Genomic DNA, 21,455 nt, shown 5'->3' on the forward strand with positions numbered 1-21,455 from the left:
TGTACTAAAGATATTTTTTTAAAACTATACTTTCTAATAAATTTATTTTGTGATTAGTTTTCAACTAACGTCAATCCATTACTGATATTATAATTTTCTGTACTTATAACAAGCCAATGCTCCTGAATTCTAGTTTCTGCTTTTTTTGGACTGCCCTATTTATCTTTTTCTGTTTAGCCTCCAGAACTATACCGTAAGCTATTATATTTCAGAGAATGAATGAGGATGATATGTATGGATGTAAGTGAAGTGCAGTCTTGTACAGTTTCAGGTTGACCATGCCTGAGATGTGTGATTAATTGAAACCAACTGTCAAAGAAAACTGTTTTTCACAGTACAGTATTCAAATCCACATAAAAGTGGATAAAAGCCTTAATGCCTTTATTAGGATTTGAACCTTAGAACACTTGTCTTCAAAACCAGCTGATTTATGAAGATGAGTTCACCACTAAACCAACCTGGTGGATTGACCTATTTAAGCCAAACAACAATAACTGCCTATCATAAATTTATAATTTCAGTTATTAATATTCTATTTTCATTATATTAATATTATCTTCAGAATTTTATTAGCAGAGAAATGACTAATTATTTTTTACAGCTGAAAATTTTTTTATTTTTTCTTTGAGCCCATAAACTGAGTACATTATAGCTCTATTGACCTTTAGTCGCCAATCCAATTCAATAGTAAAAATATACATCTAATTGTACACTTTACTTTATCTGAATGGTTATTATGTCTTCTGTTTGTTATTTTATTTCAGTAACTGTTTAGGATAACTCAATTTTTGTACACAGATAAAAGTAATATTTTATTCTATGAATAATATATTATATAACAGTGTTTTATTTTACTAAATTGATATTTCATCACTAGAAACGACTCTCTGTATCTTAAAAATTGAATGTACTTATTTTCTGATCTTGAAGAAATATGTAGTTTTTTACGCCATTTTATTTATAAATAAACTAGCTGTACCCGCCACCCTTCGCTGTGGCACATTGTGTTTGCATGGATGAGAAACAAAACAAAGCATACGTTTCATAGAAGTTTAATTATGCAGTACTTGTGGATATACAATATTTTTTGTTTTTTCACTGTCTGCGTAGATATAAAGGCTACCTGGTTAGCCGACTCGGGAACACGCACATACAGTTGTCCATGTGAGAAGCAATCCGCATCTAAACTAAACCACACAATTCTAAAGATTGACCTTGAGCTTTATTGATTGTGATTGCAAATGCCAATCGAATTGGGAATTGTAATCTTTTAAATTGAAATGGTGTATCGGTCGGGATCATGGGTATTCGAGGAATGAGGACATCTTCACCTTTGAAAGGCCCCGTTAAAATCGTTGCTTCCACTACGTTATTCATCAATTTCTTAACTGCAAGTCACGTGCCGTTGCAGAGTTTTGGCTGATTAATATTCCGCAACAGGATAATTGGCACACCTATTTTCAATTTTAATATGTGTGGTGGCATCCCTGGCAGATCAAGTAAGTTTAAAAATTCCGTTCAATAATTAACTACTTCATCTGCTTCCACAACGGCGTCTATCGATTTATATGTAATTTCCTCACTTTGAATGCTGGATTGAATAACATTATTAAGTTGATAGACATCTTTATTCTTTGCGGCAAGGATAGCTCGTTCACTGAGCCAATCGTGATTTCTATGATTAATTTGAATATCAGGAAATACTTTTTCGATCAGTTCTTCTTTCGATGTTACTAAATTACAAAAATTATCAGGAAATGATATTCGTCTAGACGTCTCATCGACTGGCAGCTGTCCGTTTCCAATGTCCAGTAACTGTCGTGAGAATTCCTCAGCTGATGGATCATTCTGCAACTGGACACGCATATTCGTAGTCAACTGCAATGTACGTACATGTCGCCATAGTGTTGAATATTTCAGGCAAGCATTTATTTCGTCTGCTGGTGTTGATCGAGAAATTACAGGCAATGTTTGCCTAAAATCTCCTGCGAGCAATATCAAAGCATTCCCGAATGGTTGAACGTTTCCACGCAAATCTCGTAACGATCGATCAAGAGCTTTAAGCGATTTTTTATGTGCCATCGTGCATTCATCCCAAACAATGAGTTTACATTTTTGTAATACTTTTCCCATACAGAATGCTTTGGAAATATTGCACGTGGGAGTCTCGATGATTTGCATGTTTAATGGCAACTTCAGAGCTGAATGCGCAGTCCTTCCACCTGGTAACGATGTCGCAGCTATTCCAGACGAAGCAAGAGCTAAGGCTGTCATTTTTTTTATCGAACCGTTGCTAGAATCAATCTAATGAGGAATGTTTTCCCAGTTCCTCCTGGCGCATCCAAGAAGAAGGTCCCCAAACTCCGTCATTTATCATTTGCATTATGCGATCATAAATGCCTTTCTGTTCACGCGTTAATTTGGGAATGTTTGATTGGACATATGACTGAAGATGACCAATGCTGTAACTCTGTTCACGGCGTAAATCCACATCAAATTAAGCAATCGCAGCTCGGGATGGTACTGGCATTCCCAATTGACTAAGAACTTTATTTGCATTTGCTAAGCACTTGTCTTCAATATTTATCAATGCTTCGTTGTAAATGCCTTCTGTAAATTCAGACAAAAGTGAATATTTAACCTAACAAAGGATTTTTTGGTCATTATGTAGGGATATTATTTTCTGTGTATTTGGTTATTTCGACTTTTTCTGTTTGCATAGTCTTAAGTCTATCTGGGCTATAAGAAAGTTGGGTGTTTTAATTTATTTACTGTAAGTCATACTTCTTGGTGGCTTTTCTTTTTGTTTTGGTGTTTTTTTTTTTATTAATAAAATACAGATGCTTTAGCTGTTAAATATAATGCAAAGAAATTTGTTACTTAATCAGTTGTGGTTTTGTTTAAATTGGCAATGGCCATACGGACTCTTTGTGATTGGTCGTTGTGTTTGACAGCGGCCATCTTGCATTGATCTGATTGGTTTTCCTTTGTTTACATTTCCATCTGATTTATTAGCCTCTTATTTATTAAAAAACTGTACAAATTAAAAATAGATAGATAGATTTATTAAAAATAGATGAAAACAACTTTGATGCGGGTTATATATCGTGCTAAAATTTGAGCTCAATCGGTGCAGAACATTTTGAGTTTTTGAAGCGTACACAAACGAACTTAACATTTTTATATATATAGATTAGATATAATGTATAAAAATTAATATTGTTTTATTATTCTAATAAAAATTTCACAGGAATTGCTTTGTTTAGGTACTTTGAAATTCATAACTCTAATCAAAATTACAACTTAAAAAATAATGTAACTTAAATACACATACTAAATAATAAACAAGAGTCAGAATTAAAAAGTTTGCTTTTTGGATTTGCTAGTAAAATAAAATAAACATACCAGTAACTTATATGATAAAGTAACATATCATTTTTATACTTTACAAAACATTCGAGACTAAATGATAAAGATTAAAGTTAATCACTACTTTCTTTTAAAAAAAGAAAGTATTTTGTTTAATTACTAACCTAACATAAAGTTTAGGTAAGGACTTTAAATTAAAATTTTGTTTTCTGATTACTTTAATATAAAAAAAAAACAAGTTCAAAGTACCTCAATTTATTCTTTTCAACATTTTTTATTGTTCTTACAATACACAATCTAAAAATGGTTTTCGCAGAATAAAATGTTAGAAAGGAATAGTATTTTACAAAAAACGTAAACATTTTTACTCATAATTCAGACTAAGAAAAAATTATGAAGACAAAATATCAGAGTAGTTCCAAAACTGTCTGTAGTTCAGTAATATACAACTGTATCTTATGATCTCTTTAAAATATTTCTATTTTCCATCTGTTCCATATATTTGTTTAAATAAAAAGATATTAATTACCATTCCTTATTAACAGTGTTACAGCATCCAGGAGTTGTAAGCTGAATTGATTACTTGAAGATGTAAGGAAAAACAGAAAGATTAGATTGCAAGTAGCATATAATTCAGGATGTATGATAGAGCAAATATTTTTATGTTTAAAAAATTTATTTAGCTATCATAAATGTCTTAATATAAACAATTCACTCTTTGCCAGTTTTATCATCTTTCATGGCATGAAGCTGTTTGTAGGATCTCAGATCACTACAGACTTGGTGAACAAAAACAAATTAAGAAATGTTCTTTAATAATATATCTTTTTTTAAGTTGGAAAAGTATAATTATTCATATGTTTTTTTTTCAAGCAATGTCACTAAAATTAAAGAAGATGGTAAGAGGAGCAGAGAAAGTATTTAGAGAAAGAATTGAAAAAGAAAAAAGCCAAACTTCAAAAGACATAGTAGAAGGCACACACAATTTACATATAATATTGGAAATTACTAATCTTATCACTGATAATCTCTCATTAAACACTAATGAAGGTTATACACTGATTGTCAATGAAGAAAATGATAATACGGTCAGCAGTCAACAAAACTATTTTACATTATTAATAACTTTAGGATACTTTTACATTATTAAAATATTAAGATATTAAACTCAGTTGAGTTTAATATCAGTTGATTGCCACTCTTGGTGGCAATCTGCATAACCTATGGCATCATCCAAACTACCTTAAACCTCACCTATGAACCCCATAGACAATGGTAGGTTCAAATTGTTGGATAATGATAAGAATAGTAAAAAGCAAGTAACAATATTACTGACATTTTTCAGTAGCTGCAAAGATCTTAACCAATTCTTATAACGACAGAGTTAAAAATTATTTTTACCCTTATTTATTTTTCTAATTAAAGACAAGTAAGAAAATTATTTTATACATTAATTTATTAAACCAATAAACTATTTATAACATTGCACAAATTCAACCTTGTGCTAAGGTATCAAGTATTGAATAAAAATTTAATTAAAAAACACTTTTGTTAATAGCTCAGGTGGACTATGTTTAGTTTAAATATAGGGTGGATCCTCCGGTTATGGTTAGCACTACCCTGAATAAAAAATACAATATGCTTGATGTATGGAATATAAATTTATTCAACAACCAACATGTAATAATCTAATAATCACTTTTGCTTAAATTACACTTCACAACGTTGTACCATGTACCGTCTCTTATGGTCTCTATCGGACTCTCGTCTCTCACATTCACTCCAGACTCTCACCCCACCACCTACTCCCCACCAAGGCTACACATACATAGCCTTGATTTTTTTTTTATTTTGTCTTTTGATTTTAAAATTATTCCTTTGTTTTTGTTTTTTTAATGTATTAAGTTGTTTATATTTTTATTTTGGGTTGATTTATTTTTATTTTTTTAGTTCTATGTGATTTTTAAATTTTTATTCTTCGGGGTTTTTTTGAATTGATTTTTTAGATTTTGTTATTTTAATTATAGTTTATTGGATAATGGTTGATTTGAATATTTTGTTTCTGGATATTTATTAGGGTTTTTAAGATGACTTGGTTTATTTTTTTAATAGGTGCTTCTGTGTATGTGTAGCACACACACATGCTCCAACAACTTTAATGATAATATTTTGAGCTATTTGAACAAGTAACAGATGAAAAGATTAATTTAATTCCCCTATTGCAATACAGAGCGTTCAATTTAAAAGAGACCCCCATCACTCAACATTTTATACTAAATGCATATTTTGGTTAAAACGTATATATTGGTGGGAGATGGATAAAATAATGTGGAAGATGTTGGTATAACTGGTGCTAGAGTGGCGAGGGTTGTTTATTGTCTGCACATTTGAGTTTGCCAGTCTGTTACGAGCACTAGCTTTTGAAAAAGGCTGCTTAATTGTGTGTTGTTATTTGTTAAAATGTGGTTAACCCTTTAAGAACGTACATTCATGATGGAAACTTATTTAGAGATGAAATCTCATGTAGTGTGTTGATGAGAGTTATGGGGGAAATTTGAAAAGGAATCACCACTGATTAGTATCATTCAGAAATTAGCTAAAATTTTCATGAAACAGGTTGTGTTAGACCAGAAGTTTGCCTAACACAGGTCAGTTTTAATAACACAGCTTGTACAGGACATTAAAGTGGCAGTTACAAGATCTCCTTGTAAATCTTTATGGATACCAAGCTGGGAAAAGAACATTTCACTAGGTTCAGTCCACAATGCATTAAGGAGAATGCTGAAACATTATCCATATCAAATGCAGATTTTCGCTCATCTGATGGTGCTAAAACTTTTCCTACTGTCAAAATTCACATTGTGAGGAGGATCAAGAACTTCACTAGTCAACACTGGCATTTTAGATGAAGTGATTTTCACAGATGAAGATTTCACCTTGGTCGGTTTTTTGATAGTCAGAACTACCAGACCTGGGGAAAACCCACACATTTTCTTTAACTCTTCCTTACACCCACAAAAAATAGGCACATGGTATGCAGTTTCAAGGTAATATATAATAACAGGACCCTTGTTTATTCTTTAAAAACTGTGGATGCTGGCGTCTACTAAGAAGTTATCCAACCGTTCATAGCCTTACTGCAGTAGAATGAGCATGACTACTGTTTGCAACAGGACAGTGCCACTTATCATACAGCTCACTCTACTATGATAATGCTACAGGGAATTTTCTTGATGGAAGAATCACTTCTAAAGGATTGTGGCCACCAAGATCCTTTGATCTGACTAGTCTAGACTTCTCTCTGTGGGGTTTCTTAAAAGAAATTGTTTATAGGAGCAATCCACATATCCTACAGGAATTTATGAGAAACATTATCAATGCCATCAAGGAAATAGACAGGGTACAACTAACAAGAGTAGGCAGGAACATAGTTAAATGTAATGACAAGTGCAAAGAAGTGGATGGACATGATTTTCAACCCCTTCTGTAAATTATTATGTAAATTAAATTTAGAAAACCAAATGAATAATTTAAAAAAATAAATGAATTAAAATCACTTTTTGCTCGCTCATTATATCAGAGAGACAGTAAAGAAAGTGGAAGAATATGTAATTTAAGTAAGAGAGTAAAAATAAAGAATTTCTAAGTGAATCCTACAAATTATTGAAAAAATGTTTGACTTTGATTAAAGAACAATCAAAAACTTTGTAATACATTCTCTGTTATAAAAGTAACATACTCATGAAAAGAATGGTTATAGTAATCATGAAAAAGTTTTAAATAAAAAATTATTTCTGAATACCTTCCAGTAAATCAATGTATTTTAGATAACAAGGATTCTAAATCGAAGCTCCATATTCAAGCTTAATTTTAACCAAGAGTGTAAAAGGTGTATGAACTACTATTAAATAATGAAAATTAAAAAAATTCCAGATTTTAAATATGTACTTTTTAGAAAATCTGATGTCCGGCAGTGGTCATTATGAAAGATGACAATAACTTTATTGCATATCAAAAATGCCATAGTTTGATATTATTAGTTTCCTAATAATATCATATATATATATATATATATATATGTTTTTTCTACAACTATTCAGAATGAAACAAGAGTCACTTAAATCTCTACAACATCAAATGCCATATAAAATTGGGAGCAGAAAAAACATATTCATGGAGAGTGCCACAACAAACATGGTTGTGAAGGTATAATTTCATCCTATATAAATAAATTTGATTGATTAACATCTGAGAAAAAGAATATTAAAATTAGAAATATAAATTAAAAATTTAACATCAGTTTAAAAGAAAATATTAACATAAATTTAATATTCTAAATTCTGTCAATTTAGACCATGTAGTACAGAATATTGATTTAAGACATATCTTACCTTAATTTTATCATGATATGAAATATCATTATAATACCTTATTTTATCATGATATTAAACATGTTAAAAATTAAAAATACTAAAATAAACAAATGTCTTCATTTAATATGCATTTCAATTGCATTAATTCAACCATGACTGAGGGTGCAGGATGCTGCAAAAGTACTTTCATGATAAAATTATCATAAGTATGTGTTATCTCAATATTCTGTACTAGATGGTTTTTATTTACAGAATTAAAAATATAATTTAACTGTGTAGAGGAATAACAGGAATATTAAAAAGATTAATTTTAATAAATTAATTATAAATTTAATAGTAAATACCACTAGTCAACACAAAATTTGTATCTAACATGTTATACAACTTTTCTCACTGTAATTTAGGTGCTGATTTCAGATATGCTGGTGAAGTTGTGTTACCATGTAAAGGTTTTACTTAAATCATAAATTTGTAAAATATTTTTACTATAAACTCATTTTAATCAACTGCTGGTTACAATTAAGAATAGTTTCTGTATTTTTATTTTTAAACAATATGCATACATCTTAATGAAGAAAAAATATATATATACTGTATCATGAGAAGTAGACATGTACAAACATGTCTGTATGATGACATCGTATAGACATCTGTTGTTGCCTATTACAGATTTTAAAATTTTATTCAATTTAGATTCACTTGTCTATACTGTGTGTTGTTTTTCACAAAGTTATTCATATTTTGCTATATTTTCAATAATTCTCTAAGAAACAAAAGTGATTTTTCTCATTTTTATTTGCTACAATAGGCATCTGCAAAAGTTTATGGATGTTCAAATCATCCAGACAATTTTTGTTGTCTTTGGTAAATTTACGCCTAAATCTCAAAAAAGACTATTTATAAATAAATAAAAACAGCTTATAAATTTTATTCTGATTGTGCACTTGGGAATCAAGTTAAAATCTTAGTTAAAATCAGTTATTTGCATACCATGCTCAGTAACTCAGTAACTGAAGGGTAGAAGGGTAAACAAAGAGCCATGCCATTTGCTGTTCTGATGGTTTGGCATGAACCTAAGGGTCGCTTTACCGACTGCTATTTTAGTATGAAAAATGTGTTTGGATTTTCATTTAAAAAGTAGAAAGTTCATAAAATATGTAGATGTATCCTCACTCTAAAGCTGGTACCACATGAGGGGGGGGGGAATTACCTTACCTGTATCACCATCTTAACCGACATTGCTAGAAGAACAATCTGAAAATGAAGCAGACGATGTTGAAGAATTTCTTCCTCTATCTGATGAGGAATCTCATTTAATTCAACATGAACTTAATGGTTTAGTTCACAATTTAAAGTTATCAAAGCAGCAAGCTGAACTTCAGGGGTGTAGACTGCAACAGTAGAAACATTTAATGGAAAAACTAGTTACTGTGTTTATAAAGTGAAATAAAACTATTTCAACTTATTTTACTATGAAAATTCATTGTGCGTTTATACTGATGTTGATGGCCTGATCAAAAAGAGCTTGGAATTCAGCATATTCCTGAAAAATGGCATCTTTTTATTAACTCTTCTAAGCTTAGCATGAAAGCAGTTTTATTTCATAATGGTAACAAACAAACATCCATTTCATTAGCTCATGCAGTCAACACGAAAGAAATGTATGAAACTATGGTATCAATATTAGAATCAATAAAATTCAAAGAGCAGAATGTGGCTGCAAGTTTGCAGTGATCTGAAAGTTGTTGCATTACTTCTTGGTATACAAAATATTGTTGTTTTCTTTGTCTTTGGGATAGTTGTGAAACAAAAAGTCATTACCAAGTAAAGAATTGGCTATTGTGGAAGAACTTTGTGGCTGGTGAAAAAATGTAAAGCATTTATTATTAATTGAGAGTGGTAAAATCATACTACCGCACTTCACATAAAACTCAGACTCATGAAACAAGTTGTAAGGGTACTAAACAAAGATGGACAGGATTTAATCATTTAAAAATAAGTTTTTCTAACCCTCAGTGATGGTAAGCTCAAGAAGGGTATCTTTATTGGTCTGCAAATCAAGAAACTCGGTCTTTCATTCGGAGGTCCTGGGTTCGAATCCCGGTCAGGCATGGCATTCTCACATGCTACAAATCATTCAAATCTTATCCTCTGAAGCAACATCTAATGGTGGTCCTGAAGGTTATATAAATTTTAAAAAATCAAGAAACTGCTTAAGGACTCAACTTTTGACAATAAACTTAGTGAATGTGAACTAGCTGCATGGAAGTCCTTCAAACATGTTGTTAATGGTGTTGCAGAAAAATGCAAATTATGTTTTTTTGGTTAATAAGCAGTTAGTAAACTACAAACATTTAGGATGTGGGATGTCATTAAAAATTAATTTCCTACATTCCCACTGAGACTTTTTTCCTGAAAATTTGGGCTCTGTCAGTGATGAGAAAGGAGAGCATTTCCACCAGGTTATACTGACCATGGAGAATCGGTACCAAGGAAGATGGGATCCTGGAATGATGGGTGACTATTTTTGGGTTTTGATTAGACAACCAGATCAAACATTGCACAAACGAAAAAGTTTGTCAACATATTTTAAAAATTAAAGATAAAATAATTCTAATGATTTAAACTTTTAAAAACTGTTATTTTAAAGAAATTTCCAATGATTTAGACTTTAGAAACTATTACTTTAAAATTGTGTTAATGTATTTCAATCTGTCTGTGCTTGAATAAGTAAAACTTTAGTTGATTTAAACAAATTTTAAACAAAAAATAAATGTTTTTTAAATATTGATTTCACAGTGATTATGCATTTATTGGTAAATAAATCATATATATCTAAAAAAACGTGACTCATTACACAAATAATTATAATAGTTTTCAATTCATCACCCCAAAATTAGTTAAAATCATGATTTACAATTCCAGATACACAAAAACTTTTTTTTTGTTAACTAGTATAATTATTATAAATTTTAGTATATAATTTGCAGTATGAAGATATCTTTCCTGTATTATTAATTTTACAGATGTTAGCAGTAATAAGAGGAGAAACATTCTTTGGAGTTAGAAATGGATTAGAAACATTAGCACAGTTAATAGTATATGATAACGTCAGAAATGGACTTGTAATACCCAGCTATTCAAAAATTGAAGATTATCCTCAATATTCATATAGAGGAATTTTATTGGATACTTCAAGGAATTATTTTTCAGTAGATAGTATTAAACGTACTATAGATGTTATGGCTGCTAATAAATTAAATTCATTTCACTGGCATATAACTGATTCACATAGTTTTCCATTAATGCTTAATAATTTCAGACAGTTTGCTGAACATGGTGCTTACAGCTCAGAAAAGGTATTTATATTTATAATAAACAATTACTATTAAAACAGTTTCATAAAATCTACTCGACTCTACTCTAATCTAAATTTATACAATTTAAATAAATAATTTTTAATTAAAAAAATTACTTGTTTAATAAAGAAATCTTATTAAATTCCTAAAAAATCATAATTTTTTTTTGCTTTGTTTGTTGTGTAGAAAATTTGTTTTACACTGTGGAATCTGTTTTTGTTATAGATCTACACAGAAAAAGATGTGAAATCAATAATTGATTATGCTTCAATCCGTGGTGTTCGCATTATTCCTGAGTTAGATGCACCTGCTCATATTGGTGAAGGTTGGCAATGGACTCCTGAAGATACAGTTCTTTGTTTAAACAAAGAACCTTGGGAATCTTACTGTTTTGAGCCACCATGTGGTCAACTTAATCCTCTAAGTGAACACGTATATAATATTCTTGGTGCATTATATAAAGAATTTATTCGACTGTTTAAACCAGACATATTTCATATGGGAGGAGATGAAGTTCATCAAAACTGTTGGAGTACTTCAGAAGATATTAAAAATTGGATTGATTCTAATTTGTAAGGATAACCTACAATATTATTATTTACTAATTTTTTATTTGTAAGTAAGGCTTAAAATCCTTAAGGAACATAGGAAACTTAAAAAAATATAAAACTAATTTTCATTCAAATAAATATTTCTCAAACAACCGGTTTTCTAATGAACACAGTAAATCATTTATTCATGCATTTAGAATTCATAATTTATTATATAAGTTTATTATTTGAGGTTTATTTTATTTATATTAATAATGGGTGTTTTTTTAGGGCGATAGAACTTTGAATTGAAATAAAACACATAAAAAGGAAAGTTTGAAGCCAATTTTGTTTTTATCTGAAAGATAACTTGCTGATATTTAATTTTTGAAAATAATTTCCTGCATATGTCCACCACGACTAGCTTTAATGAACCGGATTTGATCAGAGTCATAATTTTAAATTTACACTGTTATTTCAAAGCAGCAATTTTATTCATATTTATTTACATATTAGACTGACTTTATACTAATAAATCAATGATGCATTTACTTGGTGAAAATCCATAATAAAGCTCTTTTATACATAGGTCATTTATCTACAATAATGGCTGGAAACATATTCTACTTCGTTCTAGATTCAAAACTATATAATTCAACAATGACCAGCATACTTCTCTTAATATTCTAGTTGTAATCATTTGTATTCCAACATAAGAGTCGACTAGCTAGTCTAGAGTGTATGTAAATGCTTATTTAGTAAATATTTTCCTTTTGAAAATTTCATGAAATAAGTTCAGAGTTAATGTACCAGGAAACCATGATATGATGGCTACAGACCACTAGAAATATCTGAAAAACTTGCAAAGTGAAAACCGTTGTGGAATGAATAATAATAGCTTGCTGAATCAGCAGTTTGTTTCTCTTATCCTTTTCTAACAAAGTGATGAACTATGTAATTTTTTTTGGTTACCATTAGTAATATACAATTTGCTCAAAAAATATTGATTCAACTATTCTCTTTCTTAACATAGTGTACTATATACTGACCGAAGAGGTGACTCTACAAAAGTGGTTTGTTTATCTGTATGTCATACAATAGTTTTGACTGTTTATGTGTTCACCTAGATGAAACCACACCCCATCAGAGATAAATGCCTTGTCTAAAATTGATGTTAAAACTGATAAAGTTTTTAAACGACTAATAGTAATCAATCCTTTTTTGATAATCACCGTCATCCAGCTAATAGAAAACTAAAATATGAAAGGGATATGGTTAAAAACAACTTTCTAACATCTTAATGAACAAAACATAAAATATTTATTCCTGTCTTGCCTTCCTCAGAGATTTGCATGATGTAACCATTTTATTCATTATTTCTGTTAAAAACAACCTTTCCTGAAAACATTAAATTGTTTTCAATATTTCTAAAACATGAACCTATTATGTGAAACTTTCCGACTAATTTTTCAATAGCTTTTTTATAGGTGCTGCTACTTTAGCAAACTTTTCATTTTAAGTTAATTCTTTAATGAACCTAAACACTGTCAAAACAGTTTAAACTACGTACAACACTATTAGACAATGAATCAGATGAAATCTAGTCCAATATTTGTAGCAGTTTTAAATTGTATTTATAAACTTAAATATAAAATAATGATATATTATTAAGTTAACCTTTTTTTATTTTTACAGAACAAATAACATATATTTGAAATACGGTCTATGAATGCTTTTATTTAACATGCTATTTGTTTGAATTTTAATAGATTTTGGATTTTCTGCTTAGAACAATGGTACCTATTGTCTGCCAGTTTGCTTGTGTGTGTTTTTTTAAAATAATTAATGACACTCATACAATTGTGACAAATTGTTTAATACCTATTTCATGAAATTGGTACAGTATTTTGTAGTTCCATTGGTACAGTTAGGCATACATAGAAAGCCAAACACATAACTCTTTATCATGCAAAAATTGACTGCAAATGACTTTTGTTCCTTTTCTGTTCCTTATTTATCATTTTGCAGTATCAGAGGATATATTGTCCCTATTTTGCCACTTATTTATTAATTTGTTCAGCAACAACACACAGAAAGCATGTCAATAAATTTTACAAAAATAAAGTGATTTTGGTATACTTGTTAACGGCCCTGTGTAGAAAATTTACTGCTGTTTAGGAACTATGATATTGTCGATAAAGAATGTCCTTTCTTTCAGGCTTTAAGACAAACTGCAAAGATGAACAGGCATATTTTTTTCTTACTAGACTACTACTACTATTATTTTATTTTTTTAATAACAAGGAAGTAATTAAAACATTTCATGATCATTATACATTTTTAACTGCAATCATAAAAAAGAGGAGGTTCTTAATTATATATATATATATATATGGTTTTTTTATTTATATTCAAAATTTTTTTGTACTGGTGTACTAAATTTAGTAATTTGATTTTGTATTTTTTTTTTTACTTTGTAGAAGTTTTTCTGTGTAGTAAGTTTTTTCAGTTAACAGAAGTTTTTTTTTTGATACATGGAAGTTTCAGAGTGATTCTTGAAACAAAACATTACATAGTTTACATTTTAAAAGCATTTTTTTAAATTCTTTTGTCATCATTTATGTAGAGCTTCATCACATATTGTACAATGTATGTTAGGAAATATACTGGTTACAAATTTAAAAGCAGTTTTATTGAAAAAGTAAAACCACTAAATGGCTTTAATTAAAACCACTTAATGCATATTTAGTATCTAGTTATGTGTACTAAGTATTTCATTTTCCCATTCATCTTGTTTTATAATCTCCGAAAGTTGTGGTAGTGTATAGTGGCAACTATACACTACCACACGAGTGAGCTAACTAAGTTGAGTTAACTTTTTTAATATTCATGCTTGATAATCTCTCAAGTGTTAAACTGAGGTAACAAGAATGTTACTTGTTAGTCACCTGTACAGCTCATAAATCTACACTTCTAAAACATCAATAGCTCCTTTGTAAAAAAATAGTATGTACATTGGCAGTATAAAAAATATCACAGAGTAAATTTTATTCTATTTTAATATTACAAAAACTGAAAACAACTACAATTAGTAGTTTTAAGAAAACCAATAGTAACAATTACAACAATAGAACTAAATACATTATTACTCTAAAAAACAGCCTTTAATACGTACATACTACAATCAACAGAGCTTTAAATTGTATAGGTAGTATCAATGAATTAACCAAAGAACTTCATGTAATGAAGCATATATAATGGTTACAACTTAAGGGATAAAAATAAAATTACAAATAAAAACATGAAAACAAATCAATCAAAACATTATAGAAAACAAACCATAATATATATATATAATTTATCGTTTTTTTTCCTTAATTGAGTAATTTAAGTAAGTCTAGTAAGTGTGTGTGTATATATATATACACATAAATATATAGTATACATTATCGCCAGAAGGCTTCAACAGCTCGTTATTCATAATCTTGTGATGGCCCTGAAAAGGGCTGTTTTTTCATTAGCTCTGAGAAGAGCTGTTGGGTCCAGAAGCTGGTCTCTGGCAGAGTCGGGGAGTTGTGGCTTGTTCACTGAAGTCAGACTGCGCTTCCCCTCAGCGGCAGTTGGGTCCTCACTACAGTGTGGCAGTGGTGGCCCCCACAGCCCTACAGTGTCGGGTCGGCATCAGTTGTCTTTTGCTGACATGGCCAAGGCAGTTCTCCCCAAGCGATCCCATGCTGGGCCGGCTCCTGCTGCTGAGTCCGCCGGCCAGGACGATTGAAGTGGGAAGGTAGTGTTCCCATCCAGTGGTGGGCTGGCCAGGCCTGCTGCTCTGGTGAGGATGTTGGCATCCGCCGAGAGGTCCCACATTGAGGCGGCCAGGGAACTTCTGTTTTCTTCTTCTTCTTGGTCTTCTCTAGGTGGTGGTCGATGTTGAATTGAAAACTATTTATTCTCATGCACACTCTTTTATTGGAGCCTGAGAGTGGTGGGACTGCAGCACTGCTATGGTGGGAGAACTGCATGGTCATCTGAAGCAGATGATATATATATATACACACATACATACTAGACTCTTATATCAGATACTTATATACTGTATACATACACACACACACACATATATATATATCTTTATATATATATATATATATATATATATATATATATATTTCTTGTGTGCATGTGTATGTCACTGAACTCCTCCTAAACGGCTGGACCGATTTTGATGAAATATTTTGTGTGTGTTCAAGGGGATTCGAGAATGATTTAAATTCACAATTTGGTCCACTGGAAAATGTTTTTTTAATTAATTTTTTATTTATAAGTAGTTGTTGATTTTGACAGACTGCGCTACCAGCGCAGTATCAAATATTCAATAATATTATATTTTAATTTTAGTTTGTCCCGACAGTTGGTGCTGCGATCAAATTGAGAAAAATATTTCGTAATTTTGTGTTACAAAAAATCGCGAGAAAACAGTTTTTTAATAAATAAGAGGCAAATAAATCCGATGGAAATGTAAACAAAGGAAAACCAATCAGATCAATGCAAGATGGCCGCTGTCAAACACAACGACCAATCACAAAGAGCCCGTATGGCCGTTGCCAATGTAAACAAAATCGCAACTGATTAAGTAACAAGTAGGCAGCCCTGCGATCACGTTTAGAATTGTGCGCGTATTGAGAAATATTATATTATATTATTATTTATTGAACTAACGTTTTAAAGTGTAATTAAAAAATATACATTGTGCAAATTTGTATGGTTCAGTATTGAAATGAAAATGTTTTTTAATTTATTTATGTGTTGTTGATCTTGGGATGGTTAAGGTTCACAATTGGGTCCGGTAGGCAGCGTGTGGGTCTGGTAGGCAGAGCTGCGATCGCGTTTTAGAAGTTTTTTTTTTAATTTTTGGTTTAACAGTCAAACCCGGTAGTTGGTGCTGCGATTGGATTCTAGGAATGTTTTTTATTTTGTTGCTTTTTCGCATATCAGTTACTTGCGTCGTAGCTTAGTGTTGTTCTTACATTAAAATTCGTATTTTTACGGACTACTGTGTATAGAGAATAGTTTGAATTAAATCCAATAGGTAGTGTTGTTCTGACAATTGGATTTATTTACATTCTGAATTTTATAAAGTTAAAGATGAAATTTTATAAGGTTCCGCAGTGTTTTGTAAGTTTCTTAATGTTCAGTATTAATTGTAATGATTTTGCAGCCACAACACTTTTCGTTAAAAAAATATTTTCCACTGAATACTGTGATTAGAGAGTGGTGTGAATTAAATCCGATAGGTAGTGCTATTGTTTTGCCATTTGGATTTATTTACATTCTGACTTTTATAAAGTGCAAGGTTAAATTTTGTTAAATTGCTAATGTTCAGTTTTTTAAGGTTTTATGAAACTTTCAATTGTCATTTAATCTGTATGTATACTCAGATCTAGCAATAGCGAAGCATTGCCGAGTCTGCTAGAATTGCTCGCTTATGGAGAATATTATATTATTATTTATTGAAATAACGTTTTAAAGTTTAATTAAAAAATGTACATTGTGCAAGTTTGACAGTGCTTTAATTTTTTTATTAATTGATTAATTAAGCTGTTACATGGTTATGAAACATCAAAATTATTAAATAAAAAAAAATATATATGTAGGAGGTACTTTTTTAGAATGATGTTAAGTGAAAATTAGTAGTAATGTGGTTGAAAATTTATTAATTACACTAATTATTTTGTATGTGCAATTTAAAATTAATTTTATTGTATGTTCAAAAATGTAGTATTCATGTGACCAGTATGAATATCTGTCCAACTGTACACTCATAAATCCATTGGTAAGAAAATTTTACATATGTTGAACAGAATGACAAAACACTTTAAATTTCATAAACATTAAATGACTTGCTTTCAAGATACTAATATTTTTTCTTCTAAAGGAAAAAGGGATTTTTTAAGGGATAAAAATCCTTTACTGAAAAATGTGCTACTAATTGATTCTGAAACTTTAGAAGAAAAAGTTTCTGAATCTTGAAAGTGAGATCTATCTATAGAACTACAAAAATAAAATACCTATCTGACGGAGTACTTCAAAGTCTTCCACGTAAAAAGATGTCTACACCACTTATAACTGAGGTCTCTTTACCTGAGATGACAACAGTACAACATTATTGATCAACAATTTTTTGTTAACCCCTTAACTTTTCCAGAATTGTGTACCACATTTGCAGGTATCCAATCCTTTAAACTGTTCAGTCGTATCCTGAGTGGAGGGTATTATCTCATTTGAGTTAAAAGATGTCCTGAGTCCTGCTAAAATTTAATGTTTTAACATAAAATATATAATTATAATAATATTTTTCTATGGTTCTCTGAAGTTAATGTTGAACATTTTTACTTCTACCTTCATGGAACATTTGTGGTGGAATGGTAGCATATTAGATATATATTCCTCATAGTGATTTGAGACCCTGTTTTTCCTGTGTTTTGTACGTTAAAACGTTTTCTGTGGAATGAGTAAAATAGCTGTGAAAAAAAAATAATGCATTGTAATTTTTTACAGTCCAGTTAACAACACAACAACTATAGATAAATTAAAAAATGATCTGAACAATCCAGTCCAAAAAGAAAAAAATATTAATCAGAAAGGCTTTATTGAGCTCTGGAATTACTTTCAAGAACGAGCTTTAAAAAAACTTAAAGAAGCTAGTGAATACTTTGATCATAATGCACAAGCTGTAATATGGACGAGTGATTTAACATCAAAAAAAAATTTAAATCTGCTTAACAAAGATTACATAATACAAGTTTGGACAACAAGATATGATAATATCATCAGCGAACTATTACAGAAAGATTTCAGAATAATTTTATCAAATTATGATGCACTATACTTTAATTCTGGGTAAGAGTTTAACATATTTTATTAAAATTATTTAATTTGGTCCAGGGTAAGTCAGTAAATTACATTTCTTATAACCAAATCAAATGGTTTCTCAACTTCTTGAACCTGTTGGAAATTAAAGGTCTGAAGAAAATCTAAAAAGATAATGGTCAAAATCATGTATAATAAACTGGTACATCATCAAAGTTAAGCAACACTGACTACAGTTTCACTTTTAAGATGATGCATGCCAATTATTAGTGCCTAATAACTATTCCATTTAAAAAATCTATTTGAAAAAAATTGTTCAATTTTGTATGTCTGTAAACTACATACGTTGTGCTGCTCTTATGCAGTTTCATTAACATGTTAGTTGTAGAGTTACTCCTTTCTGTGATAAATTCTGTCATGAATGGATGTTTGATATTATGTGAGAAACAAAATAAAGGTGTTATCTTATTTACTAGTATTTTCTAAAAAAATACATATAATGTTTGCTCTGTTCAAAACTTTTTGGCCTGACAAAAAACAATAGATTTTTCAAATTTTTTTTTGTTTCATTTACAGTGAAGTCACTTTGCAATTCAGTTTTCCAATGACTGTTCATAGACCACTGACTTTCCAACGTTTTAATAACCTCATTATAATGCAATTTGTCCAACTCTGCAAATGGACTGATTGTCTAAGCTTTGACTTTATCATTTGAAGTGAATCTTCGTCCAGTGAGCTATTTCTTCAGATTTGTGGAAAGGAAGTAATCGCTGGAATCCAAATCCTGCAAATATAACACACATGGAAGTATTCAAAGCTTGGTCATACAGTTTTGCAGCAACAACCAATATGTGTGTATAGGTGTATAGGTATAATGTGTGTATAGGTGCATTATCGTGGTGAAGGAGCACTTTTTTTGGTAGATATTTAACCTGAATAACAATCTTCAACTGGTCCAGTAGTGAAGCATAATACTTCCCGATGATGGTCCTTCCTTTTCCAGTTGGTCTATAAGCACCACAATAGGAGAATCACAAAAACCATAAATGGAACCATCTTCATTTTTTTTAGCACACTTTCACCTGCTCCCACCCTCTGTTTAAACAGCTATTTGGTTTCTGGCATATAATGTAAATCCATATTTCATCTTGTGTAATAAAAGTTAAAGAAACTAGATGGAATCATATTTAAATAAATCTGAACATCCTTCACAAGAGTTCAGTTGAATGCTTTTTGGTAAACTGTTACACAAACATGGCACCTATCAACTGGAAAGCTCTTTCATATTCAAAGCATCGTGTAAAATGTACTGGACACACTTTATTGAGATGTTTACAAACACAGGAAGTTTGTGTAACTTAGTCTGCGATTATTTAATAACTGGGTGACCCCGAGCATTCATTATCTTAAATAGATGTATGAACACATTTAATTTCAGTAGTCCAAATTTTTACTACAAAAAATGATGGGGACGAATCCTTTAAAGTTGAATCTAACTCTTTTTGTAGGTCTGTTGGTCTGTTGTTATAAACAAAGTAACTTATAACAGCTTGAATTTGAATATGATCCATTTTTCAGAAAATTTCAAAACACATTTGCTTTACTCGATTGCCACAAAAAAGGAACTAAACACAAGCATCTGAAAATTTGCAGCATGCTATCTAAAGAATCATAACTTGAGTTATCTCTGAGTCAGGTCGAGAACTTTCTGAATGTGCCTTTTAAGTTACTAATGTTATGAGTGACATGCAGTGAGAGTTGCACCATAAGGGGGAAAAGATGAATTGCAATTGATTGTCTTGTTCAACACTTGTATGTACTTTGGTACAAATCCATGTTTGGAAGTACCCTGCTAAACCATATTTATTCCAAAATTTTTCAAGATTACTTACTTAAAATATATCAAACATTAAGAATATGTTATTAATCAGTTGATTACTCGGTAGATGTATAGTTCAATAAAATAAATATTATGAAAATTAAGACAATGTAAACATAAATATATTTTTCAGATATGGAGGTTGGACTACAGACTTTACTGATTCAATCTACAGAGCATGGCATAGAGTTTATGAAAATTTTCAAGATTTTCCTGAATGTTTACCACCACAGAGAAAAGAACTTGTGCTTGGTCAAGAAGCAGCAGTTTGGTCAGAAATGGTGTCAGAAGGAAGTTTAGATTCAAAATTGTGGCCTAGAGCAGCAGCATTAGCTGAAAGAACATGGACAAATCCAAAAACATATTGGAGAAGTGCTGAAAGCCGTTTACTTTACCATCGTGATAGACTTGTACGATTAGGTGTTAAGGCTGATGCAATTGAACCAGAATGGTGTAATGCAAACCGAGGTGGCTGTAGTTAAATAAATGTTAGTGTGTTTTAGAATAATTTTATAAACTGATTAACTTAATTTACAATAATCTTATTAAATGTTATTAACATATTCATTAAATACAATAAATTATATTAATTAGAATTGAAATAAAATAAATAAGTGTTCAACAGTAAAAGTAAAAATAAATAATTAATTGGACATTTCAACTGTTTAATATTTATCTTTAATATCTGTTCAAATAAAGTTTAAAACTAACATTTTTCTGATGTGTAATTTTCTCACGGTTGAAACCGCCATGGAAAATGAAATAGGGAATGAATAATTCTTTAAAACTTAAAATATTTTATTGACAAAAAAGACTCCAGTATTTTCATTAAATTATTGTTATTAAAAAAATAATTATTACTGTTGTCAGCAGAACAGAGTTGATTATCAATTAAGACAAACCTAAATTTTATTAAAGATTAATTTCTTGAAAAATCCAAAACATGGGAGGTTAATTACATTATCAACACTCACAGATTTTTTTACATATTTATTGTAATAATAATGCTTATTACAAAAATTGGTTAATTTTTCATTTTTGTGGTTTACTTTTTGTGATGTATTTTGTTCTGTTA

The 21,455-nt window shown here is 30.2% G+C and overlaps 1 protein-coding gene across 5 annotated transcripts in view; it reads left to right on the forward strand.

The window, feature by feature from the left end:
- LOC142321017 (chitooligosaccharidolytic beta-N-acetylglucosaminidase-like) overlaps positions 1-21,090 on the forward strand; it is a 58,588-nt gene extending 37,498 nt beyond the window's left edge. For all 5 annotated transcript variants that reach the window (XM_075359032.1, XM_075359039.1, XM_075359023.1 and 2 more), the window contains 5 exons: positions 4,243-4,457; positions 10,769-11,101; positions 11,327-11,673; positions 18,190-18,531; positions 20,514-21,090. In XM_075359032.1, the coding sequence (XP_075215147.1) occupies positions 4,243-4,457; positions 10,769-11,101; positions 11,327-11,673; positions 18,190-18,531; positions 20,514-20,862 (1,586 nt within the window). In that variant the 3' untranslated portion in view covers positions 20,863-21,090. The remainder of the gene's footprint in view (positions 1-4,242; positions 4,458-10,768; positions 11,102-11,326; positions 11,674-18,189; positions 18,532-20,513) is intronic.
- The last annotated feature ends 365 nt before the right edge of the window (positions 21,091-21,455 follow it).

This window comes from Lycorma delicatula, chromosome 1 (assembly GCF_047948215.1).
Source record: "Lycorma delicatula isolate Av1 chromosome 1, ASM4794821v1, whole genome shotgun sequence".
In the NCBI taxonomy this organism is placed as follows: Eukaryota; Metazoa; Arthropoda; class Insecta; order Hemiptera; family Fulgoridae; genus Lycorma; species Lycorma delicatula.